This window comes from Odontesthes bonariensis, chromosome 17 (genome assembly GCF_027942865.1).
Source record: "Odontesthes bonariensis isolate fOdoBon6 chromosome 17, fOdoBon6.hap1, whole genome shotgun sequence".
Taxonomy (NCBI): Eukaryota; Metazoa; Chordata; class Actinopteri; order Atheriniformes; family Atherinopsidae; genus Odontesthes; species Odontesthes bonariensis.
The window spans coordinates 1,679,969-1,707,415 of NC_134522.1; the positions used below are offsets into that span (position 1 = coordinate 1,679,969).

Consider the following 27,447-nt stretch of genomic DNA (forward strand, 5'->3'; position numbering starts at 1 on the left):
TATTTCTTTTAAACAGCAAGTCTAAAAACAATAACTTCAACAGAATTCGCTTTCTTGTGGAAATCACTGAGATGTACGCTGTGCTGAGCTGATGGCGCACGGCATCATAAAACCTTTCTGCCCTCATTCTCAGCATCGGGAGCTCTGGGCTTTGATAAACCCTCATCCCCGTGCACGGTGAGTGTGTGTGTGTGCTCAGCTTTTCCTTCATGTGGAACAGCAGCCTTTGTAATTCCCTTATTGTTCGCCTTTAGTTATCCTGCTGATGAAACGCTTTGTGCTGCTGCTTTCTGCTCACATGGAAGTCGAATGCTTGCATAAACACATGATATATTTGATGTTTTCTTTGGTTTTTTGCATTCATCATCAGCCAGGGGAGGACCGGCTTCCTTTATTAAAGGACTCTCAAGTCAAAGCTGAGGGAGAGTTTGCTTATAGGGAAGTAAAACTGCTCTGAGGTCACATGTTGGTGGACAACGTGGGTTCAAACTCTCACAAATTCAGCTTCTATCTGGCCTGCAAACTGTGAAGATATCATGTTTATATGGGACAATGTGTGCTGGATGAATTCTAAACAAACAAAGTGGATGCATTTACAGATTAAAGGGGAACTCCGGGGCATTTGAAGCGAATTTCCATTGCTAGAGGTTGTCAAATACTGACGGTAGGACACAAACAGGTGCAAATCTGCGCTCCCTGTGCGGAGATTGCGCTGTTTGCGCAGCCTGTCATGCTAACCAAATACGTGGTGGCTAAGGGGCAAGCGCTAACCCTTCCACGTAAAACAACAACTTGCACACTGCAGAAACGTCACACCACTTTATAACCCATCCGACAATAAAGTCACAAGCCTTACCATCAAAACCATATGCATGGTTCTCACATTACTGGCATGGGGACGTTACAAAAGAACTTTATAAACAGCATGTAACTCACCGGCTGGTTGTAGGCTCGCGCATGTGAAAGCCCAAAAGAGTCGATGGACGATAATCCCATATACAAAACAATTATATTCTCTAGAAAAACTGTGTTCAAGTATTTAAAACATTACAACAATACATGCCCAGTAATAATATAAGATTATTTTGATTTAGTATTTATACTATTTTGGTTAATTATTTATATTTCAAGAAAACATTTTTTATTCTTATGTTGAATTCAACTGAGGTTAAAAAAAAGAGAGAGAAGGCCTGAGAATTTTATGTTCAAGTTATGGATATTAAATAAAATGATTTTCATGTAATAACCACTGTGTTGCTCTACTTTTGGAGAATCATCGCACGCGTTGTATGTGTGAGGGGGTACTCAGGCCAAAAAAGTTTGGGAAACACTGCTTTAAAGCATTTACTGGTAAAATCCAGTTCCTGAGACTAGATTCTGTGCATCATTGAGCCGAAAGTAAAAGCACAAAAGAGTTAAAAATCATTGTAATACTGCTGTTTAGAAACCTTCTTTAAATGATGTTTTCCTGAATGAACTCACCAAATGAGCTGGTCAGTTTCAGGGAGCTGACTGGCAGGTAATCAGAGCGATCGGCAGGGTGACAGAGGGTCTATTTTCTCCTTCACTGACCTTTATATCTGCCCTGCTGATGCTGGAGCGTGCATTGATCTTCAGAGGCCAACGCTCCGACCATCAGCACCAAAAGCTTCCAGGAGGCTGCAGAACTGCCCCCCCCACCTCCACTCCTGCTGTTTGTGACGGCAGCACCAGCAGATAAAGCTTAAAGTCAACACAACGTCCTCAGCCTGCAGATAGCTGGGGCTGGTGAAGGAGAGGCCGGTGTGACCCGGTTTATCTGGGCGTAAAGCTGGAGGCGAATAAGCTTCGTTAACACACTGTCGATAAGTGAGGATAATGTGTTTGTTGCCCTTCACCTTGGCAGGTTTCCTCAGCTGCTGTTGGTGTAATCTTTGGCCCCTCGCTGTTCCACCTCACATAAATCTGGAGCAGGAGGTGAAATATAAAGCGGTGGTGGTGGTGGGGCTGGCGTTCCTCGGTGGGGGGGGGGCAGCCATGCATCATGTTGGACAGCTTCATTTTAACAGAGCAATGCTGCGTCTGAGGGTTCTGGAGATTAGAGAGGCTCATAATTTCTGAGGGCCATGCTTTATGTTAATGTGACGGGCCTCGCTGTGTGTTTCTGCTGAGGCACAAAGTCTTTGTGCCTCTTAATTTTCCTTTAATGGAACTTTTGTGTTTGTTTCATCGGCCGCCTCTCAGACTTTAGCCGCCCTGAATTAACCTGCCTCTGAAGCAGAGGACGTCCTCAGATTGTTTCTCACAGATAAAAACCCAAGGACAACTTCTCTGGAAGCCAGAGATGGGATTTCAAGATCCGGAATGATTATCCGAGAGAAAGAAGACTCGTTGTGCAGGTCACACAGTTGTTTCTGCCTGAATAACAAAAGATAAACTCTGATTACACCAGGAAGTAGCCTGGGACACAAATTAAATAAACACTTCAAAAACTGCAGCGAGATGGTGTTAGAGTCACTGCTAGTTAAGCGACTGCTAGTTAGTGACTATTAGTAACTGTCAATTAGTGACTGCTAGTGAGTGTTAGTTAGTGACTGCTAGTCAGTGACTGTTAGTTAATGACTGTTAGTTAAGTCGCTGTTAGTGACTGCTAGTTAGTGACTGTTAGTGACTGTTAGTGACTGTTAGTTAGTGACTGTTAGTTAGTGACTGTTAGTGACTGTTAGTGACTGTTAGTTAGTGACTGTTAGTGACTGTTAGTTAAGTCGCTGTTAGTGACTGCTAGTTAGTGACTGTTAGTTAATGACTGTTAGTTAAGTCGCTGTTAGTTAGTGACTGCTAGTTAATGACTGTTAGTTAAGTCGCTGTTAGTTAGTGACTGTTAGTTTATGACTGTTAGTTAAGTCGCTGTTAGTGACTGCTAGTTAGTGACTGCTAGTTAGTGACTGCTAGTTAATGACTGTTAGTTAAGTCGCTGTTAGTTAGTGACTGTTAGTTTATGACTGTTAGTTAAGTCGCTGTTAGTTAGTGACTGTCAGTTAATGACTGTTAGTTAAGTCGCTGTTAGTTAAGTCGCTGTTAGTTAAGTCGCTGTTAGTTAGTGACTGTTAGTTAAAGCAATACTATGTAACATTTCTACCTTAAAATAACAGCTTGAAAAAATTTGTGTGGCTAGAATGAGTTTTAATATTACGATTGGCCTGTCTCCTATGCCCTTCGGGGGTCTGAGTTGGAAAAACTGCGCTATGTAACTTTGCTGGACCGGCCCGGGAGCTGAGCGGAAGTACTTCGACTTGCTTTCTGGCACACCTACCGCAAAAACAAATAGACCCCTCTCACGCTCCCAGGTACATTTGATCACTCTTACCTTCTCGTTCGACATAGCTTGCACCTTCTGACTCCTCGCCGGTTCGTCAACAAACGTGAAAGTGAAAGGGTGTTGTATTTACGACAGTGTAACCGTACATTACCTCCAAGCCTGTAGGGGGAGCTCCATAGTGGGCTTTTTGAGAAGTTACATTGTATTGCTTTAATGACTGTTAGTTAAGTCGCTGTTAGTTAGTGACTGTTAGTGACTGTTAGTTAGTGACTGCTAGTTAGTGACTGTTATTGACTGTTAGTTAGTGACTGCTAGTTAGTGACTGTTAGTTAATGACTGTTAGTTAAGTCGCTGTTAGTGACTGTTAGTTAGTGACAGTTAGTGACTGTTAGTGACTGTTAGTTAATGACTGTTAGTTAATGACTCTTAGTTAAGTCGCTGTTAGTGACTGTTAGTTAGTGACAGTTAGTTAGTGACTGCTAATTAGTGACTGTTAGTTAGTGACTGTTAGTGAATGACTGTTAGTTAATGACTGTTAGTGACAGTTAGTTAGTGACAGTTAGTTAGTGACTGTTAGTGACTGTTAGTGACTGTTAGTTAGTGACTGCTAGTTAGTGATTGTTAGTTAGTGACTGTTAGTTAGTGACTGTTAGTTAGTGACTGCTAGTTAATGATTGTTAGTTAGTGACAGTTAGTTATTGATTGTTAGTTAGTGACAGTTAGTTAGTGATTGTTAGTTAGTGACTGTTAGTTAGTGATTGTTAGTTAGTGACAGTTAGTTAGTGATTGTTAGTTAGTGACTGTTAGTTAGTGATTGTTAGTTAGTGACTGTTTGCATGTAGCACGCCCTGGTTAATGTTAAAACCATCATGGTCAGGGCTGAATTATTTTCTTTTTATTACCCCACTGTCATCTTAATGGATGCCATTTTAATGCTGCACATTCTGGACATTATTGTAATGTAATCAGTGGGAATAATTCCCTGGGAGGAACAAAAGATCTGTCGGGTCATTTTAGGGCAGAAGGAAGTCTCAATTTGTTCCATAATAAAGTCGCAGAATTACATCCTGACGCCAACACATAAACACCGACTCTGTGTTAGTTTCAAGACGCATTTTTCCATGATTAAATAAGCTCACCAGGTGAAAACGGCACCAAACTCGCTGTTTAAAACCAACGGCAAAAGTCTCTAACTTTCAAAAGCTCAAAGTTTTGTCATTTTCTGTGAGTTTCATTGAACCTGTGAAACTTTAGGACTTTTTTTTATTCATATATTTTACATTTTTTTGCTCCCCCAAAGATCAAAAATCAGAATAAAAGCAGAGAAACAGTCCTCGGGGGCAGTACAGTGATTACTTCTGCAGAAAAAGCAAAGCAAATGTTTAAATACATTCAAATGTACAGCGAAGCACGGTTGTATCATCAGGTTAACCTTTCTGCTGTGAAATGGCTTCAGACACTGAAATGATGCAACATCTTGAAATAGTGTTGGACGAGTTATTCCTTTTCAGTCTATTTGCGTTACAATATTCCACATATGTGATAACAAACGTTTGGCTGATGGGAGGAGATGCAGAAAACAAACTGAAGATGTATTTTAATCTGGGTTCCTCAGTCTTCTACAGGACTGTTGGGCCTTTCATGCAGCCGACATGATGTTCGGCTTCCTCACTTCATCCCCTCAAGAGAAATAAAAGTCAAAGGTCTTCCGTGCTGCAGCCATCAAAGTTTGCTCTCCATGTTCCCATCACCCGGGAGTCAAAGTGAATCTTTGAGCTGAGCCACACAGAAATACGTTCCACACCTGCACATGGAGGTCATTTCAAAGTGTTAGAAAAGTCCTCAAATTAAATGTTTCATGATATAATGAGTAAAATCCCTCTGTATTAGGCTCTCAGTATGGAACATGTGTTGAACAAATAATGCAAGATATAGGAATACAGACAAAAATCTTTATAAAAACTTTTGTGTTTGATTTCAGTGCAAAGAATTCAAATAAGTAGGGCTGGGCGAGTTAACTCGTTATTATCGTTATAACGCCGATAAATATTTGATCGCGCATTAACGCAGGTTTTATTTTTTATTTATTTATTTTTTAATTAAATTTTTTTTTTTTACTTTTTTTTTCAGGCTTTTATTTTGTAAAAGTCTGTTGCTCACAGGCTTTTATTTTGTAAAAGTCTGCTGCTATCTGCTGCGGAACAGGAAAAGAAAGTAATCGGCGGATCCACCAAACATGGAGAAGGGTACGGAACTTTTACTCGGCCATTTTCATGTTAAAGTTCTTCCAGACGGCGGAGTCGACAGAACCAAAGTCATCTGTAAACACTGCCAAGTTGAATTGTCTTCTCAGCGTAGTAGTTCCAGTCTAAAATATCACTTAAAGGCAAAACACACAACTGATAGCAGCAAGTCATTCAAGGAAACAGACAGTGGAGCGAGGCTTCTACATAAAAACTACAGAAAGATGCTGATGTTAAAAGTGTGTTTGCACAACAAATGTTATGGCACTTTCATTCATATGGCAGCACATTTAAAATAAAGCTAAATGCTAAAAGCTATACGCTACTTTTGGATTCATTTTTGGATTCTGCGTACAAATGCGATTAATCGTGATTAATCAGGGAAATCATGTGATTAATTAGATTAAACATTTTAATCGTTGCCCAGCCCTAGAAATAAGTGTAATATTTGTTGAGCCCCATTAGCGGTGTACAAACAGCATCTAATACACACATCAGTCACAGCCCATGCTCTCTTTGAGCTCAAAAGCAAAGGATTCTAACCCCTAACCCTGAAACAACACTGCAGGATATTTGGTTGTATTTCTCTGTGTCGGCAGATTTTGTGGTTGTGCTTTTCCACGTGGTGACATCACAGCTTGATTGGAGGTTAACTTAATCCATGGCATCTCATGAGGGGGGTTTGGTGGCAGCAGCCCCCCAAATGAAGACGTTCCCGAGGCTGCTGATGATAAGGAATTAGTTTTTGTGCCTCTCATTAATCGGATCATTTAGAATCAGTGCCGGAGCGTGAAAAACTGAGCCAACAGTGTGAAACCGCAGCGTAATTAGCTGTGAAGTCGTCGTATAATGTGGTTTCTGCCTGTCCCACTCAAGGAAGTTTCAGCAGTCGGAAACATTTCTGACCTCAACGCAGAGTCAGAAATTCCCCTTTTTGTGACATCTACAGATGTTTGTTTCATTTTGAAAAGGAGTGCGTTTCTCGCTCGGCTCCCGGTCGCTCTTTGATAAGATGGCAGCCCGTAAGCCGCTCCTCTTTATCCTCCGTGCGCTCTTTTCTTGGAGCATTAACCGGATGTGTTCTTCCTTTCACGCCCTGCCTCGCGGGGAACAATCTCCGCCTTTGTGGTTGTCCTCGGTTCTCCGGCTCATCCTCAGATCCACTCGCCTCCACGTTCCCGCGTCCTCGCCGGCTCTCTTTCACCTTTCTTTTACCTCTGCTATCCCAGCGGCCCCCTGAACACCCCCTTTAGCTCCGCCCCACCCTTCCTCTTCCTGATGCCGTGGCTGCTCTGGCATCCAGATCACTGCTGCCGTCTCCATTAAAAGGCGAGCGTCTCCGGACCGAGCTCACATCAAAGGAAGGGGAACGCTGACGTGGACTAAGACAAACCGAAGGGAAATTCCTTTTTTCTGACAGACTGGGATTCGTTGGATATTTTTTCCTTCTGGAGCATTAAGTGGATGTACATTGTCTCTGTGCAAGTGGATCAAACAGTGGACGGATGTCCTTTTCTGAGGCTTTTGAGAAGAATTCCCCCTGATATTTTTCTGAGGAATGCAGGGATGGAGAAGCACTGGAAAAAATCAAAGTCTTACCAAGTATATTTGTCTCATTTCTAGTCAAGTCAAGCTTTTTTTTTTTTCATTTGAAGAGGTTTTTAAGCTAATTTCAAGATCACTTTTATCTCAAAAGTCCTAAATATCACATCTTATTTCAAGAAATCTTGACAAGCCGATTTTCACTAGTTCCATTGGCAGATTTTTTTGCTTATTTCAAGCAAAAAAATCTTTTATTTGTTGTTTTTCTTACATATTTTTGGCGGGGCATTTTTTCCAGAGCAGGATTTCTACCTGCACTGGAAAAAAATCAAAGTCTCACCAAGTATATTTGTCTCATTTCTAGTCAAAATATCTCATTACACTTAATATGAGACACAACTGCCTAACAAGTTCTATTTCAGCCAGATATAGGGACTTGTTTGAAGACGATACATCTGGAATATCTTGTTAAATGAAAAAGTCTTGAAAACAAATTGTTTTGAGTCACATATCATATGAAACAAGCTTTTTTTTTTTTACATTTGAAGAGGTTTTTAAGCTAATTTCAAGATCACTTTTATCTCAAAAGTCCTAAATATCACATCTTATTTCAGGAAATCTTGACAAGCCGATTTTCACTAGTTCCATTGGCAGATTTTTTTGCTTATTTCAAGCAAAAACGTCTTTTATTTGTTGTTTTTTTACTTATTTTTGGAGGGGCATTTTTTCCAGTGAGGCAGATTTCTGCATCAACCGAGCCTCAACTCCTGCAGAGAGGAGGATGCTGGAGGTGTTCGTGCACCTCGACTCTCTGTGGGTCATAAACTCTGGTTGTACTCATACATCTTCCTACGGTTGGCTGAGTTAAACCAGCTGTCTTTCCTTCGGATGAATGTGAGGTGTTTGGGAATATCAGCGATGGACTGACTGCTGGTTCACATCCATTTTCTTTTGCATTTTGCCACCATGTGCCCCATTAGTGCTTTTTCCCTGTGGGCTCAGATAAAGAGGGCTTCCTTTCACGTACCCGGACTGGTCGTCCTCTACCAGAGTGCCTGGATAGGGTGGCTGATTCTGGGATTTATGGCCGTGTCTGCAAAGCAGAGCTCGGCTGCTCCAGGCCGGCTGGTGAACTCTGTGAGCGCCGCCAGATCTCAGGCGGCAGCGACTTCGTACGCCTTCTCTGACAGGCATGTGGCGAGGCCACCCGTCTCCATATTCAGGTCCCCTGCGAATCTTAAGGGTAGTCACGGTGAGTTCCAACACTTTCTGCTGGAATCTGAGTGCGCTTCAGTAAATTAAATCAAACACGGTGAAGAAATAAGTTCCCTCTCTTAAGCTCGAACCATAAAATCTGCCAAAACATCCAGAGATGGGACCAAGTCACACATGTGCAAGTCTCAAGTCTTAGCTTTCAAGTCTCAAGTAAGTCCCAAGTCATTTTTTCTTGGGCAAGTCAAGTCAAAGTCAAGTCACCTTATTATTGCAGTTTTACCTGCAGAATCTGATCTTAATAAAGTGAAAACACAAAGATATAAGTAACTGTCAGTAAACATCATTGGCCAATGTGTCCAACCTGTCCACCCCGTATCATATCAAGCTAACGTTAGCTAACTACCGGCTAGGCTAACGGGATAATATTAGCTAATTTGACGAGCACTTACTGGTCAGAATGGATCTTCAAATGACGAACAAAGTTGGAAGTTGTCGTCTGGCTGTCTGAGATGTTGATGCCGCATGTCTTGCACTGAGCTGTTCGTCTTTTGCTGTCAAAATGGTGATTACGAAAGCCGAAGACAACGACTCTCGGTCCCGCTGACATGTTGATGCATATCTGATATGAGTTTATTCTCTCCAGTAAACACTAAGGTATGCAGAGAGGGCATGGCTGACTGACAGGGTAGGGATCCAATCATGACGCCATTCTCAGCCTGCGCTCCTACCGGGTAATCCATGTTATTTTTTAAATTAAGTTATTAATTTTATATTCAAACTGAAAACATGAACTGAATAACTCTCAAGTCATTCAAGTCATCGTGTCTCAAGTCAAGTGAAGTGCCGAGTCTTTAACTTCCAAGTCCGAGTCGAGTCTCAAGTCTTTTATTTTTTGTCAAGTCAAGTCACAAGTCATCAAAACAGCGACTCGAGTCCACATCTCTGTTAACTTGTTACTTATTTAACGCTGATAAATATTTTATCGGGCATTAACGCAGGTTTTATTATTGTAAAAGTCTGTTGAATGCATCACATTCACACAGTTACAGCAAACACCACGAAGCATGGAGTGATAAAATAAAGATAAACTAGCAGCTAGCATCACCGCTACAGGTGTGAAGCTCACGGAGCTAACCGGCGCTACTTCCTGTTTTTACTGGTTTCAACATAAAAGCATGTATTTCAAAATAAATGTAAAAAAAAAACTTCTGCATTTACAGCCAAGTTGAATTGTCTTCTCAGCGTAGTAGTTCCAGTCTGAAATATCACTTAAAGGCAAAACACACAACTGATAGCAGCAAGTCATTCAAGGAAACAGACAGTGGAGCGAGGCTTCTACATAAAAACTACAGAAAGATGCTGATGTTAAAAGTGTGTTTGCACAACAAATGTTATGGCACTTTCATTCATATGGCAGCACATTTAAAATAAAGCTAAATGCTAAAGGCTATACACTACTTTTGGATTCATTTTTGGATTCTGCGTACAAATGCGATTAATCAGGGAAATCATGTGATTAATTAGATTAAACATTTTAATCGCTGCCCAGCCCTAATACATCTGTGATGTCACAGGTAGGAAACTGAGACAATAGTTCCTGAGGTGGAGGCAGAATCAGAACTTAAAAATGGGCTTTTGTTGGTATTATTGGTCAGCTGTTTTTCTCTCATATAAAGTAATTTCAGAGCCTCTTCCCTGGGACCAACTACCACTAACCAAAATCTATGTATATAAATTAACTAAAAAAATGCCCTTCCCACAGAAACATTTAAATAATTATAGCATTTCAGTATATTCAGATCATCAAATTAAGTTTGAGCTGGAGATGCCATTTAACCCCCATATGAAAAATAATGGGACCACTTTTTGTTGTACTCATTAATTCTATTTAGCAATCTGTATGATAATCTTTCTAAGGCAGCAAGTTTGCCCAGGGATCTATACCTATATTACTTGTGTTTTTGGTCGTGCCACATGGCCGATTCCTTTTTGCGAGCATTGAGCTGAACACATCGCTGCAGTTCTGCTGATCCTGAAGCCCCCAGTTTGAGCTCTGAAGCCCCCAGTTTGAGCTCTGAAGCCCCCAGTTTGAGCTCTGAAGCCCCCAGTTTGAGCTCTGCAGCTCGATGTGAAACAGGACGGTCGCAGCACACAATGCTGCATTGTGCGCCTCGTCCTCAGGAGCGAAAACACCATATTTCTCTTTGGGATTCTGCATGTGAGCAGTTGTATGGAATGATGAAGGAGAGGGGGGGGGGACATGTGACTGAAACTGGCACTCCTGTACAGCATTAGCATATTATAGTTTTTCAGCGGGCACAAGTGGGGATGCGATGCTTTTTATCAGGGCTCTAATTTGCACAGGCTAAAGCAGCTTGGGTGAAGCGACAGGAGGGGCTCCTGGGCTCCTGCAACAAAGTGCTATTGTGGCGGCCATTATCAGCCGCGGCCAAGAATCACCTCATCCGGCAGGGCCCGCTCATTAGCATGAGCTGGCCTGTGTTTCTGCATACATGTGTGTGTCAGACGGTGTTTATTTGCTTTGGCCCGGTGAAATCATACGGGCCCAGCACAGCTCCCTGTGGCTCGCACAGAACACAGCAAATAAAACCCGGGAGCTTCGTTCCTCCGGCATCACAAAGCAGAAATAAGCACGAGCCAAAAGCCAGCAACAAAAGCTTGTGAATTCTATTTAAAAAAAGGCAAGAAACAGCATTTTACAAACTGAGATCATTCTGTTTGGGAGCAAAGAGAAGAGGGTCAGCGTTGGTAAATATCTTGAGACTCGGGACCTTACAATCTATTGCTGTGCTGCATACTGCATACTGCATACTGCATACAGCATACTACATACTGCATACTGCATACTGCATCCTACATACAGCATACTACATACTGCTTACTGCATACTGCATCCTACATACAGCATACTGCATACTGCATACTGCATACTGCATCCTACATACTGCATACTGCATACTACATACAGCATACTGCATACTGCATACTGCATACTGCATCCTACATACAGCATACTACATACTGCATACTACATACTGCATCCTACATACAGCATACTGCATACCGCATACTGCATACTGCATACTGCATCCTACATACAGCATACTACATACTGCATACTGCATACTGCATCCTACATACAGCATACTGCATACCGCATACTGCATACTACATACTGCATACTGCATACTGCATACTGCATCCTACATACAGCATACTGCATACCGCATACTGCATCCTACATACAGCATACTACTTACCGCATACTGCATACTGCATCCTACATACAGCATATTGCATACTGCATACTGCATCCTACATACAGCATACTACATACTGCATACTGCATACTGCATACTGCATACTGCATCCTACATACTGCATACTACATACAGCATACTGCATCCTACATACAGCATACTACATACTGCATACTGCATACTGCATACTGCATACTACATACTGCATCCTACATACAGCATACTGCATACTGCATACTACATACTCTATACTACATACAGCATACTACATACTGCATACTACATACTGCATACTGCATACTGCATACTGCATCCTACATACAGCATACTGCATACAGCATACTACATACTGCATACTACATACTACATACTGCATACTGCATACTACATACTGCATACTGCATACTACATACTGCATCCTACATACAGCATACTGCATACAGCATACTACATACTGCATACTACATACTGCATACTGCATACTGCATACTACATACTACATACTGCATACTGCATACTACATACTGCATACTACATACTGCATACTACATACTGCATCCTATATACAGCATACTGCATACTACATACTGCATACTACATACTCTATACTACATACTGCATACTACATACTGCATACTGCATACTACATATTGCATACTGCATACTACATACTTTATCCTACATACTGCATACTGCAAACTACATACTTCCATACTGCATACTACATACTGCATACTACATACTGCATACTGCATACTACATACTTCATACTACATACTACATACTGCATACTTCCATACTGCATACTCATCGATCAGACAGTATGCAGAGCGTTTACCCACAATGCATCTCGCTCCTGCCCGAGCTGAAATCAGCCGGCCTGAAGCTGATTTCCCTTAAGCTCTAAACTCTGTAAACTTTAGCAACATTTGAAACATTTTCAGGTGAGAAAGTAGTCGTTTAGATCCCCAACGTGTTGAAAACCTGACAAAATACCGGCTGTTTACAATTTTGTTCCCACGAATTCAGCGCTACTAAAGCTAGCCGCAGTGAGCTAACGCACTTCCGGTTATTTTCACAAAATAAAACACCCGTTGCCTTTTATCATAGGGAAAGCCATTACCATACAATTGGTGCTTTTGTTTTGAAAACAGGAAGTGAACCTACCCTCGTTGTAGCTACAACCAGCAGCAAAAGCTTGTGAATCTTATTCAAAAAGGCAAGAAACAGCATTTTACAAACTGGGATCGTTCTGTTTTTGGTTCTTCGTGGTCAGGACACCTTCATGTCGGGTGTCAACCCCCTTTACCATCATTTACTGACACACAGGGAACATCTGCATGTTGCCAATGGGTAAAAGACAGACATCCCAAGTCTCCCGGCAGTTCCGGGAGACTCCCTGAGATTGATAGTTAATCACGGATGCCCGCGATAAAATATGCCGGATTTTAGACTATAGGAGGGAGTGTTTTTTTTTTTTCAATGCGAGTGAGAGCGTGCAGGCAACACAATAACTCGTGCACCCTGCACGTTTCGACTGCGCAGGCACGAGAGAGAGAGGGGTGTGAAACCGGTGCGTAGCCTATCTGTCCGAAGCGATGCTCTGTTCAAAGAGCATTCAAGGCGACTGCTTGTCAGAGGGCGCGCTGATTGGTTTAGTCAGCAAAATAAGCCAATAAGGTTATTTAGTTAACTATCTATATCCAGCCTGTCTAAGCCTTTTAAAAAAATCCCAAATTTAATATGTTGATAAATAGGCAAAATTGGAGACCCCCAAAATTAAATATGCGCGGGGGGTGTTCGATAAGCATCTCCCTGAAATGAGTTTTTGGAACTTGGGATGTCTGAAAAGATATCAGGAAAACGTTCTACGGTGCTCAATTAGGAACAAGTGACACATATAAAGGAGTTCTGAGGTCTGAGTCTGAGACTGTTTTCTTTATTTCAGTGTCTTTATTTACACTTTCTGTTCTACTCCTGCACGGCTTCATTGAAACAGAATGTGAAGAACAGACAAACATTGTGGTTAGGCGTTAAAATAGACATTAAATTGCATTTTAATCCGGCCGTTGCCACGGCGATGCTTCCCTACAATTGTCTACGTCTACATGCACAGAGATGTTTAGACCTCCCCTCCAAACAGGACACTGCGTTGTCAATTCTTGGACCTCTTCTGTTTAACTTGTATATGCTCCCTTTGGGTCAGATATTACAAAACTTTATGCAGACGATACACAACTTTATGTGTCTCTGTCGCCATGGCGACTGCAGCCCAGCAGACGTACTGTGTCAGTGTCTGGAGGAAGTAAACACCTGGATGAGAGAGAATTTTCTACAATTAAATGAAGACCAAACTGAGATCATTCTGTTTGGGAGCAAAGAGAAGAGGGTCAGCGTTGGTAAATATCTTGAGACTCGGGCCCTTACAATCACTGACCAAGTTGGTAACCTCGGAGTGTTGATAGACTCAGATCTGACTTTCAGCAGCCACATCAAAGCTGTCACCAAGGCAGCTTTTTACCACCTCAGAAACATCAACAGAATTAAAGGTTTCCTCTCCCAAAAAGACCAGGAGAAACTCATCCATGCATTCATCTCCAGCAGACTCCATCACTGTAACGCTCTTTTAACTGGACTTCCCAAAAAGAGCATTAAACATCTGCAGCTCATCCAGAACGCTGCTGCTGGAGTTTTAACCCGGACTAAGAGATCTGAACACATCACACCAGCTTTAAAATCTTTACTCTGGCTTCCAGTCAGTCACAGAATAGATTTTAAAAGCCTGCTGATGGTTTACATCTGTGATCTGTTCAGAGAATATAAAGCCAGCAGAGCTCTTAGATCCAAGGACTCAGGTCAGCTGGTCCAGTCCAGAGTCCAGACTAAACATGGAGAAGCAGCATTTAGCTGTTATGCTGCAAACAAGTGGAACAAACTGCCAGTGGAGATTAAACTTTCACCAAATGGAGACATTTTTAAATCCAGGTTAAAGACATTTCTGTTCTCATGTGTCTATGCATGAAATCTGCACGATGTCTTTGAACTTATCTGGACTGTTGCTTGTTTTTAAATCCATTTAAATTATTTTATTTGTTTCTATTTATATTCTTTTTTGTATTTTAATGCTTCTTCCACTCCCTGCTGCAATGCTTTCATTTTATGTAAAGCACTTTGAATTGTTTTGTACATGAAATGTGCTACAAATAAATTTGATTTGATTTGATACATCCCACTAAAAACGTCTACAGATCCAGAATGGATTCTAACTTTTCCACGTGCATTAAGACCTAAATGATTCACACAAAGATGATAAAAATGGACAAAACAGAGAGACTTCAGGGCGCTACAGTCACCAACGTAAACTAGCTTTAACTCAGCCCAAAATCAATTTATCAAACCGGTAAACCAGGTGACTGCTGCTGCATTTAAAGACGCTTGCTATGCTCATTTATCGGCTCGTAGTCTTATTTTGTGGATCTACTGTGATCTCTTGCGGTAAACCTAACCAAGTAATAATAATAATAATACATTTAATTTTTTAAAAAGCGTCTTTCTCAACACTCAAGGACACTTTACAACACACTAAAAACAGTCATATTTACCCCCGTCTGCTCTGAATGGTCAGAAATGGCACAGAACAAAGCAGCCGGCCTTTGTTCGCGGTGGCCAAACAGTCCACAAGGCAGCCATTGTGCACATGAGGTCATTGAGAAAAGGAAGAAAAACCTGGAATACAATCATTTCAGGCAGATCTCTGTGGGAAACAGCAATCCTCCTCCCCAGACACACCGTAAAGCATCTTGTCCAGAGTTATTATGACACAGTAATGGTGTTCTACTTCCTCATTCAGGGATTCTTCAGAAACCTCAGCCAGGGCAGATAGATTGAAAGGCAAACTTTAACCTTTGACCTGTCCTTTAGATGCTCCTCCTGTAAAATGTAAAACTTTAAACACATTGCCCTCTAAAAACATGTTCAAGGCTGATTTCTTTATTTTCTAAAACGTCTCTTTACTCCTCTGACCTTTAAAGTTTTAAGTCTTTATATGAATTCTCATTAAAGGGGGTTTGTCCAGGATCATTAGTTAGAAAAGGTTGAGATTAACTGCAAGATCTTACTCATAAGAACTGTGGCTGTGTTCCAAACCGCATACTTCTCCTACTACTCCTACTAACTTTCTGAGTTAGTAAGCGAGTTTTAGTAAGCAGAAGTTCCCGGATGCATACTAGATTCTCCGAAATGTTGGGTATGCATCATGAGGTTACTACTCATACTCAAACTACCCAAGATGCAACGTAACGTGACGTCGCCGATCGTCATTTCCTGTCAAAACAGCAGTTTCAAGCTAGCTACAACGAGGGTAGGTTCACTTCCTGTTTTCAAAACAAAAGCACCAATTGTATCCTAATGGCTTTCCCTATGTTAAAAGGCAACGGTTATTTTATTTTGTGAAAATAACCGGAAGTGCGTTGCTCGCTGCGGCTAGCTTTAGTAGCGCCGAATTCGTGGGAACAAAATTGTAAACAGCCGGTATTTTGTCAGGTTTTCAACACGTTGGGGATCTAAACGACTACTTTCTCACCTGAAAAGGTTTCAAATGTTGCTAAAGTTTACAGAGTTTAGAGCTTAAGAGAAATCAGCTTCAGGCCGGCTGACTTCGGCTCGGGCAGGAGCGAAATGCATTGTGGGTAAACGCTCTGCATACTGTCTGATCGATGAGTATGCAGTATGGAAGTATGGAGTATGTAGTATGCCGTATGTAGTATGTAGTATGGAGTATGTAGTATGGAAGTATGTAGTATGCCGTATGTAGTATGTAGTATGCAGTATGAAGTATGTAGTATGTAGTATGCCGTATGTAGTATGTAGTATGTAGTATGCAGTATGGAAGTATGTAGTATGTAGTATGCCGTATGTAGTATGTAGTATGGAGTATGTAGTATGGAAGTATGTAGTATGCCGTATGTAGTATGTAGTATGGAGTATGTAGTATGGAAGTATGTAGTATGCCGTATGTAGTATGTAGTATGCAGTATGAAGTATGTAGTATGTAGTATGCCGTATGTAGTATGTAGTATGTAGTATGCAGTATGGAAGTATGTAGTATGAAGTATGTAGTATGCAGTATGTAGTATGGAAGTATGTAGTATGCAGTATGCAATATGGAAGTATGTAGTATGCAATATGGAAGTATGTAGTATGCAGTATGGAAGTATGTAGTATGCAGTATGCAGTATGGAAGTATGTAGTATGAAGTATGTAGTATGCAGTATGTAGTATGGAAGTATGTAGTATGCAGTATGCAATATGGAAGTATGTAGTATGCAGTATGGAAGTATGTAGTATGCAGTATGTAGTATGTAGTATGCCGTATGTAGTATGTAGTATGTAGTATGCAATATGGAAGTATGTAGTATGCAGTATGGAAGTATGTAGTATGCAGTATGCAGTATGCAGTATGCAGTATGGAAGTATGTAGTATGAAGTATGTAGTATGCAGTATGTAGTATGGAAGTATGTAGTATGCAGTATGCAATATGGAAGTATGTAGTATGCAGTATGGAAGTATGTAGTATGCAGTATGCAGTATGGAAGTATGTAGTATGAAGTATGTAGTATGCAGTATGCAGTATGTAGTATGGAAGTATGCAGTATGGAAGTATGTAGTATGCAGTATGCAGTATGTAGTATGGAAGTATGTAGTATGCAGTATGCAGTATGTAGTATGGAAGTATGTAGTATGTAGTATGCAGTATGTAGTATGGAAGTATGTAGTATGCAGTATGCAGTATGTAGTATGGAAGTATGTAGTATGCAGTATGCAGTATGTAGTATGCGGTTTCGAACACAGCCCGAGTCTTTCAGGAAGACCAACAGCTGTTATAGGCAGGTTTATCTGTACGGCACAATTCATCAACAAGGTGATTCAAAGTGCTTTACAGAGACATTAAAACAGTAGAAATAAAAAGCAGGATTTAAATTTTAAACAAAAAAGAGAGAAATAAGAACAATAGATAGAATCAGTAGTTAAAATGTGATTAAGTTTGGAAGGAGAGTGATCACCATCCCCTGCAGAAATGGGACGCGGCCCTTCTTCTTCCAGTTCAGCTTCAGACTCATGCTTTCTCCCTCTGCTCTGTTCAGCCGGCACCACCTACATCTTCGGCAAAGGAGGAGGTCTCATCACGTTCAACTGGCCGGCCAACGAGAGGCCGAGCACCAGGACGGACAGGCTGACGGTGGGCTTCAGCACCTCCCTGAAAGACGGCATCCTGGTCCGGATCGACAGCGCGCCGGGCCTGGGGGATTACCTCATGCTGCACATAGTGAGTTCTCTCAGACGTTTCACTTTCTTCTGTGTTCTGGTTTCCAGTATATTTGTCTCATTTCTAGTCAAAATATCTCATTACACTTGATATAAGACACAACTGCCTAACAAGTTCTATTTCAGCCAGATATAGGGACTTGTTTTAAGACAATACATCTGGAATATCTTGTTAAATGAAAAATTCTTGAAAACAAATTGTTTTGAGTCACATATCACATGAAACAAGCTTTTTTTTTTACATTTGAAGAGGTTTTTAAGCTAATTTTAAGATCACTTTTATCTCAAAAATCCTAAATATCACATCTTATTTCAAGAAATCTTGACAAGCTGATTTCCACTAGTTCCATTGGCAGATTTTTTTGCTTATTTCAAGCAAAAACGTCTTTTATTTGTTGTTTTTCTTACTTATTTTTGGAGGGGCATTTTTTCCAGTGTAGTTAAGATGTGATTAAGTTTTGAAACTCAAGCTTCAGATTTGGAGCTTTATTTGCTTTATTATTTAGTCTTCAGCCTGGACTTAAACACACTGAGTGTTGTCCGCACTGCTCTGTTGAGAGGTTCTATATTTCATTAGTTCCAACACTATTAATCAGTATATCAACGTCTCCGTCTTCTCGTTCCAGCAACAAGGTAAAATCGGCGTGACCTTCAACATCGGCACCGTGGACATCAGCGTGCAGGAGAGCAGCACCCCGGTGAATGATGGGAAGTATCACGTTGTCCGCTTCACCAGGAACGGCGGCAACGCCACGCTGCAGGTGGACAACTGGTCCATCAACGAGCATTTCCCCACAGGTACGACACCCAGTGGCGATTCTAGAGTCTGTGGGGGCCCCAAGCAAAAAAATCAAAGCAAAGCCAAAATCAATCAACATCGAATCCAATCGGAATTTTGATATGCAGTCGCGTAGCGCTCTATGATCCTTGATAGGTTGTCTACGTTGGCACTTGATATTCGCCTGTTGCTATTTATCTACCGGGTGTAGCTGGCCATCCAATAATAATTGTGTTCATTTAAAGATTCGTTGCGACAAGTAAAGCTGTTCATGATATCGATTTCATAAGTATGGTTTTTATTTTCCACTAGCCCTGAATTTCCGATGAACGTTGCCAACAATCGCAAACACTCTGAGGGGCTAGTTCTCCGCGAACATAGCCTACAGTGGAACCTGACGTGAGTTTGGCGAAGTCAACAATGCAATTATGGAATTATAGAACGGCATGTTAACTAGACAATCTTTGACTAAATCATTTAAATTTAACTGTTCAAAGAAAACATGTTCACCACGAACGTTCGCCACAGTTTGAGACAGTTTATAAAGTAACTAGACAATCTTTGATTGAATGCACCTCAGCTCTCGGGGGGCCCCCTAGTGGCTCGGGGCTCCAAGCAGTTGCCTGTTGACAAGGTGCGCCTCTGACGACACCAAAGCCCATCACCAGAGTGTCCCAGTTTGTGTTAAATGAGGGGGTGGAAGTCACTGGGCAGCATCTGCTTCAGAGGACCAACTTTATTAAAGTCTCCTTTAACTTTGAGCGACTTTAAAACAGTCCGCGTCATCTTTGGTTTATAACATCGTGGCATTTATGTGCCAGAATTAATTTCCTGTTCTTTTTTAAAAACCTTTTTTCAACTCCTTTTTTCTTAAAGCCATGAAGTGAGTTAACACTTTAAGTGCTTTAAGCAGGAGTTTGTAATCTGTGAACTCTGGAGACCTCTGTTGGTCTCCAGCTGGAACTGCAGCATCCAGTCCGAGGCTCGGCCCTGCTTGTGGGTCTGAATACGTCTGAATATGTCTGAATATGTCACAATATGTCTGAATGTGTCACAATATCTCTGAATATGTCTGAATGTGTCTGAATATGTCGTCAGCCTGATTGTGCAGCAGATCAGTTGGTCTGATTATTGATCTTTGTGGGTTAGAGGCAAAAGTGCCTTCTTTTTCTCTCCTTATGACCATGAGTTTTAATCCTGATGCATATGCCTGGAACAAACCCTATAAAGTGGAGTCTCTTGTCCCATATAAACTTTGAATGAGGTCTCTGTGAAGTCGTATGGCTGAGTGAGGCCTCCAAAACAGGGCAGTTTTTGTCATTTTTTGTCATTTTTGGTTCGTTAAGTGCTTTTCAATTGATTTTCCCCATTGAATTTTGCACGCTTTATGGTGCAAAAGAAAGAGTTGCAGTGGCTGGTAGATTATTTTGTATTTGTTTTTCCAGTTTATGATCAACTCACAGCCTGGCAGAGGATGTTTGATTGATTTGTGCTCCCACACTGCCCTTTGTTTCTCTGAGCCATGCCATGACAGCCAGCTGTATTCTCTATTTTCCACTTTGACCTGCATGCACAGACAGTGGAGGAAGCACGAGCACTTAAAGGGACAGTCCAGAGTTTAGAGAACAAATACAATCGTGTGAAAAAAGAACCTCTTTCAAGGTTCTACATATCAAAACATCACCAGAAAATCCCCTGGTCCTGATCAGGTATTAAAATGACACAATACAACAGAGATGGGACAGTCACACATGTGCAAGTCTCTTGAAGCAGCCTGACACAGACTGTCTATTGTACCCCAGCATGTAGAAAAAAAGGTGAATATATGTACCTTTAGGTCCAATAATTAACCCTAGGGGGTACATCAGTATAGATTGTACCTCAGGGGACGAAAAAGGACTCGTACTGTACCCCTATTTCTGAGAGTGTGTGGTTAGAGGTCAATAGTAACATGTGGGATGATGCAGAGAGCCTCCCTAAAGCATGTGAGCGACTAATGAAGTCACCCAGAGACAAATCATAAGCTGAATGTAGAAGGAACACGGGGGCCGGTGTTTATGGGAGTAAAACGTGTTGAAATGGAAAGATTTTCTGGATATTTTTTCGTTTTGACTCTGTGTTAACTACCATCTAAAAGAAATACTTTCGGCCTTTATGTTTCCGCCACTTTGCGGGGACATGCCACTTCTCCTCAGTTCCCATTTGCCCTCTCACGTCTTTGTGAGTAAATGAGATCCATGAGCGCTCATGCTGCCCAGTGAACCGTTGGGAAGGTTTGGCTTCGTCCCTTTTGTGCAGGTCATTGTATGGAGTTTGTTTTCCTCCTGTTGTTCCTGTTCTGTCTCATTATAGTAATCTGAGCTCAGATGCGTGAACAGGACTTTTCTCAGAACCGTATAATGCACCCCAGCTGCAGTATAATTACTGCTTCTCCTAATTATATCTGTCTAACTCAGGGCTCGCTCTGCTTTTATTCTGATTACGATCTGATTACGTTCTTATTCAGATTAATTCTCACTGAGCAAACCCACTTGTTTACTGCCGTGCAGTTACATTAAATCACAGACCTCCATATATGATGCCACTGTTAGAAACATCATTTCTGAACATCTTCTTACCCCCTGCTGCGTCCTGTGAGCAGAGTTCCAGCTGAGTTTTGGTGTTGATGAAGGTAGTCCGGCTAGTTGGCTGGGGTTTAAAAAATAAAGCGTTTTGCTTCTCAGAACAATATGCGTTCAACAGAGTAATACATTTGCATCACAAAATGGTTCTCCAGGAAAAAGTTAGACCTCACATCTCTTGGCCCTATTTTCTCTCCCTTCGTATCACTGCCTGCTGCCGCCTGCCGACAGCCGCGCCTGTTACGCTGTTTGCTGCTCGGAAGCAGGGGACTGCTCGCTCTGCACTTCGGTCTGCACAGCAGGTAAACAGAAGGAAACGAAAGGAAAGGAAAGAAAAGGAAACAAAAGGAAAAGAAACAAAGAAAATTAAAGGAAAGGAAACAAAAGGAAAGGAAAGGAAAGGAAAGGAAAGGAAAGGAAAGGAAACAAAAGGAAAGGAAAGGAAAGGAAAGGAAAGGAAAGGAAAGGAAAGGAAAGGAAACAAAAGGAAAAGAAACAAAGAAAATGAAAGGAAAGGAAACAAAAGGAAAAGAAACAAAGGAAAGGAAAGGAAACAAAAGGAAAGGAAAGGAAACAAAAGGAAAAGAAACAAAGGAAAGGAAAGGAAACAAAAGGAAAGGAAAGGAAAGGAAACAAAAGGAAAAGAAACAAAGGAAAGGAAACAAAAGGAAAGGAAAGGAAAGGAAAGGAAAGGAAACAAAAGGAAAAGAAACAAAGAAAATGAAAGGAAAGGAAACAAAAGGAAAAGAAACAAAGGAAATGAAACAAAAGGAAAGGAAAGGAAAGGAAACAAAAGGAAAAGAAACAAAGGAAAGGAAAGGAAACAAAAGGAAAGGAAAGGAAAGGAAACAAAAGGAAAAGAAACAAAGAAAATGAAAGGAAAGGAAACAAAAGGAAAAGAAACAAAGGAAAGGAAAGGAAACAAAAGGAAAGGAAAGGAAAGGAAAAGAAACAAAGGAAAGGAAACAAAAGGAAAAGAAACAAAGGAAAGGAAAGGAAACAAAAGGAAAGGAAAGGAAAGGAAAAGAAACAAAGGAAAGGAAACAAAAGGAAAAGAAACAAAGGAAAGGAAAGGAAACAAAAGGAAAGGAAAGGAAAGGAAACAAAAGGAAAAGAAACAAAGAAAATGAAAGGAAAGGAAACAAAAGAAAAGGAAAGGAAAGGAAACAAAAGGAAAAGAAATAAAGGAAATGAAAGGAAAGGAAACAAAAGGAAACGAAAGGAAAGGAAACAAAAGGAAAAGAAATAAAGGAAAGGAAAGGAAACAAAAGGAAAGGAAAGGAAACAAAAGGAAAAGAAATAAAGGAAAGGAAAGGAAACAAAAGGAAAGGAAAGGAAACAAAAGGAAAAGAAACAAAGAAAATGAAAGGAAAGGAAACAAAAGAAAAGGAAAGGAAAGGAAACAAAAGATAAGGAAAGGAAAGGAAACAAAAGGAAAAGAAAGGAAACAAAACGAAACGAAAGGAAAGGAAAGAGAAGGAAAGGAAACAAAAGAAAAGGAAAGAGAAGGAAACAAAAGGAAAGGAAAGAGAAGGAAACAAAAGGAAAGGAAAGGAAAGGAAACAAAAGGAAAAGAAACAAAGGAAAGGAAAGGAAACAAAAGGAAAGGAAAGGAAAGGAAAGGAAAGGAAAGGAAAGGAAACAAAAGGAAAAGAAAGGAAACAAAACGAAACGAAAGGAAAGGAAAGAGAAGGAAAGGAAACAAAAGAAAAGGAAAGGAAAGGAAAGGAAAGGAAACAAAAGGAAATGAAAGGAAAGGAAACAAAAGATAAGGAAAGGAAACAAAAGGAAAAGAAACAAAGGAAATGAAAGGAAAGGAAACAAAAGGAAATGAAAGGAAAGGAAACAAAAGATAAGGAAAGGAAACAAAAGGAAAAGAAACAAAGGAAATGAAAGGAAAGGAAACAAAAGGAAACGAAAGGAAACAAAACGAAACGAAAGGAAAGGAAAGAGAAGGAAAGGAAACAAAAGAAAAGGAAAGGAAAGGAAACAAAAGGAAACGAAAGGAAACAAAACGAAACGAAAGGAAAGGAAAGAGAAGGAAAGGAAACAAAGGAAATGAAAGGAAAGGAAACAAAAGGAAACGAAAGGAAACGAAACGAAAGGAAAGGAAAGAGAAGGAAAGGAAACAAAAGAAAAGGAAAGGAAACAAAACGAAACGAAAGGAAAGGAAAGAGAAGGAAAGGAAACAAAAGAAAAGGAAAGGAAAGGAAAGGAAAGGAAAGGAAAGGAAAGGAAAGGAAAGGAAAGGAAAGGAAAGGAATCAAAGGAAAGGAAAGCCGCCTGCCGACAGCCGCGCCTGTTACGGTGTTTGCTGCTCGGTCTGCACAGCAGGCAGTGATACGAAGGGAGAGAAAATAGGGCCAAGAGATTGTGAGGTCTGACTTTTTCCTGGAGAACCATTTTGTGATGCAAATGTATTACTCTGTTGAACGCATATTGTTCTGAGAAGCAAAACGCTTTATTTTTTAAACCCCAGCCAACTAGCCGGACTACCTTCATCAACACCAAAACGAGGCTGGAACTCTGCTCACAGGACGCAGCAGGGGGTAAGAAGATGTTCAGAAATGATGCTGCTGATATGGGATGTTACACAGCTTCATGTCAGAAGAGGCGAACTGTCCCTTTAAGAGTACGAACAAATTACTCATTTAGCTGATTCTGTGCTGAGAAAGTATTGATCATAAGAAATATGGAGCAGAGATGTTGGGTCTGGGGGGAAAAGTTGTGTTTTCTGTTGATGACATCATGATCCTGATGATGAATAAATGTCTTTATTAATGTCTTCTCAAACTTTAAAGGGAACAGCGACGTCGAACGCTACCAAATGGCCAATAAGAAGATTCCTTTCAAATATGTCAGACCAGTGGAAGAATGGCTGCAGGAGAAAGGTAATTCAACACCGTGTGTTCGTGTTGCATTAATGAGAGGTTTAAATCAATAACTGTGGAACTGTGGGAGTTACATGATGGAAAAGCCATGAAACTGGTGGCTCTTGCTTTTTTTAGATGTTGACTTTATCTGGATACTGAAAATATAAATGTATTTTATTTATACAGCCCTTTACAGACAATCCTAATAATAAATAAAGAGAAGAATGAGTAAAAGCAAATAAAAACAATAAAAGAACAGTGAAAGCAATAAAATACAACAAAATCGAATAAGATAAAATAAGATACACTGGAAAAAATGCCCCTCCAAAAATAAGTAAAAAAAACAACAAATAAAAGACGTTTTTTGCTTGAAATAAGCAAAAAAATCTGCCAATGGAACTAGTGAAAATCGGCTTGTCAAGGTTTCTTGAAATAAGATGTGATATTTAGGACTTTTGAGATAAAAGTGATCTTGAAATTAGCTTAAAAACCTCTTTAAATGTAAAAAAAAAAGCTTGTTTCATATGATATGTGACTCAAAACAATTTGTTTTCAAGACTTTTTCACTTAACAAGATATTCCAGATGTATTGTATTAAAACAAGTCCCTATATCTGGCTGAAATAGAACTTGTTAGGCAGTTGTGTCTCATATTAAGTGTAATGAGATATTTGGACTAGAAATGAGACAAATATACTTGGTAAGACTTTGATTTTTTCCAGTGTAAAAGTGTCATCGTACTACTGCTGGGTATTAAAAGCCATCCTAAATAAGTACACTGGAAATAATCTAAATCTTACCAAGTATATTTTTCTCATTGAGTATCTCATTACACTTAATATCAGACACAACTGCCTAACAAGTTCTATTTCAGTCAGATATAGGGACTTGTTTTAATACAATACATCTGGAATATCTTGTTAAATGAAAAAGTCTTGAAAACAAATTGTTTTGAGTCACATATCATATGAAACAAGCTTTTTTTTCATTTGAAGAGGTTTTTAATCTAATTTCAAGATCACTTTTATCTCAAAAGTCCTAAATATCACATCTTATTTCAAGAAATCTTGACAAGCCGATTTTCACTAGTTCCATTGGCAGATTTTTTTGCTTATTTCAAGCAAAAAACGTCTTTTATTTGTTGTTTTTTTTACTTATTTTTGGAGGGGCATTTTTTCCAGTGTAGGTTTTTAGCCCAGATTTGTAGAGGCCCAGGTCAGAAATAAGACTAAAGACTGTAGAAGCTGCTTTCCTATGAAAGCTTCTCACTCTGGATGTCTTCTCCAGGACGCCAGCTCACCATTTTCAACACTCAGGCCACGGTCACGGTCGGCGGCAGCGATCGAAGTCGACCCTTTCAGGGTCAGCTGTCGGGCCTTTATTACAACGGCCTGAAGGTGCTGAGCATGGCGGCCGAAGGCAGCCCGAACATCAAGATCAACGGCAGCGTGAGGCTGGTGGGCGACGTGCCCGGTGGGGCGGGGTCAGCCAGGACCACCGCCATGTCCCCAGAGATGTCAACTACCTTCATAGAGACCACCACCATGATGTCCACCACGACCACGCGGAAACACCGGTCCTCCTCAACTGTACAGGTAGGAATATATAGCCCAAAGGGCCAGAAAACACTTTGAATTAAAACAATGTGTTATACATGATGTATAATATTAAAAAAGGAAAGGAAAGGAAAGAGAAGGAAACAAAACGAAACGAAATGAAAGGAAAGGAAAGAAAGGAAAGCAAAGGAAAGGAAAGAAACAAAAGGAAAGGAAAGAGATGGAAAGGAAACAAAAGGAAAGGAAAGAGAAGGAAAGGAAACAAAAGGAAAGGAAAGAGAAGGAAAGGATACAAAAGGAAAGAAAAGGAAAGAGAAGGAAACGAAACAAAACGAAATGATAGGAAACAAAAGAAAAGGACAGGAAAGGAAAGAAGAAAAGCAAAGGAAAGGAAGGAAAAGAAACAAAAGGAAAGGAAACAAAAGGAAAGGAAAGAGAAGGAAACGAAACGAAAGGAAAGGAAATGAAAGGAAAAACGAAAAGCATCTTTATATTGTGAACATGATTGAATGAGAAAGCATTCAAACCGTTACACTTGCACCACCGTATGTCCCGGCTGCTCTGAGCTTCTTCTTTGGTGTGGACGACATGTTGACCGTCCAATGAAGACGGATCTTTGTCTGTATGTTAAAACCAGGGCTGGGCAACCATTAAAATGTTTCACCTAATTAATCATGATTTCCCTGATTAATCACGATTAATCGCATTTGTACGCAGAATCCAAAACTGAATCCAAAAGTAGTGTATAGCTTTTAGCATTTAGCTTTATTTTAAATGTGCTGCTATTTGAATGAAAGTGCCATAACATTTGTTGTGCAAACACACTTTTAACATCAGCATCTTTCTGTAGTTTTTATGTAGAAGCCTTGTCAGATCTTTGTGTTGTCAGATCTTTGTGTTGTCAGATCTTTATGTTCTCAGATCTTTGTGTTGTCAGATCTTTGTGTTTTCAGATCTTTGTGTTGTCAGATCTTTGTGTTGTCAGATCTTTGTGTGGTCAGATCTTTGTGTTTTCAGATCTTTGTGTGGTCAGATCTTTGTGTTTTCAGATCTTTGTGTGGTCAGATCTTTGTGTTTTCAGATCTTTGTGTGGTCAGATCTTTGTGTTATCAGATCTTTGTGTGGTCAGATCTTTGTGTTATCAGATCTTTGTGTGGTCAGATCTTTGTGTGGTCAGATCTTTGTGTTGTCAGATCTTTGTGTTGTCAGATCTTTGTGTTGTCAGATCTTTGTGTTGTCAGATCTTTGTGTCCTCAGATCTTTGTGTTGTCAGATCTTTGTGTTATCAGATCTTTGTGTTGTCAGATCTTTGTGTTGTCAGATCTTTGTGTTGTCAGATCTTTGTGTTTTCAGATCTTTGTGTGGTCAGATCTTTGTGTTTTCAGATCTTTGTGTGGTCAGATCTTTGTGTTATCAGATCTTTGTGTTATCAGATCTTTATGTTGTCAGATCTTTGTGTTGTCAGATCTTTGTGTTTTCAGATCTTTGTGTGGTCAGATCTTTGTGTTATCAGATCTTTGTGTTGTCAGATCTTTGTGTTGTCAGATCTTTGTGTTTTCAGATCTTTGTGTGGTCAGATCTTTGTGTTATCAGATCTTTGTGTTGTCAGATCTTTGTGTTGTCAGATCTTTGTGTTGTCAGATCTTTGTGTCGTCAGATCTTTGTGTTGTCAGATCTTTGTGTTGTCAGATCTTTGTGTCGTCAGATCTTTGTGTT

The 27,447-nt window shown here is 40.4% G+C and overlaps 1 protein-coding gene across 5 annotated transcripts in view; it reads left to right on the forward strand.

The window, feature by feature from the left end:
- Nucleotides 1-27,447, forward strand: part of LOC142366229 (neurexin-3a-like) — a 126,014-nt gene that overhangs the window by 81,489 nt on the left and 17,078 nt on the right. For all 5 annotated transcript variants that reach the window (XR_012766752.1, XR_012766753.1, XM_075448055.1 and 2 more), the window contains 4 exons: nucleotides 17,724-17,905; nucleotides 18,531-18,702; nucleotides 24,105-24,194; nucleotides 25,463-25,770. Coding sequence is in view for 3 of the 5 variants with exons in the window: in XM_075448055.1 (XP_075304170.1) it covers nucleotides 17,724-17,905; nucleotides 18,531-18,702; nucleotides 24,105-24,194; nucleotides 25,463-25,770 (752 nt within the window). In the remaining 2 variants the exon portion in view is untranslated. The remainder of the gene's footprint in view (nucleotides 1-17,723; nucleotides 17,906-18,530; nucleotides 18,703-24,104; nucleotides 24,195-25,462; nucleotides 25,771-27,447) is intronic.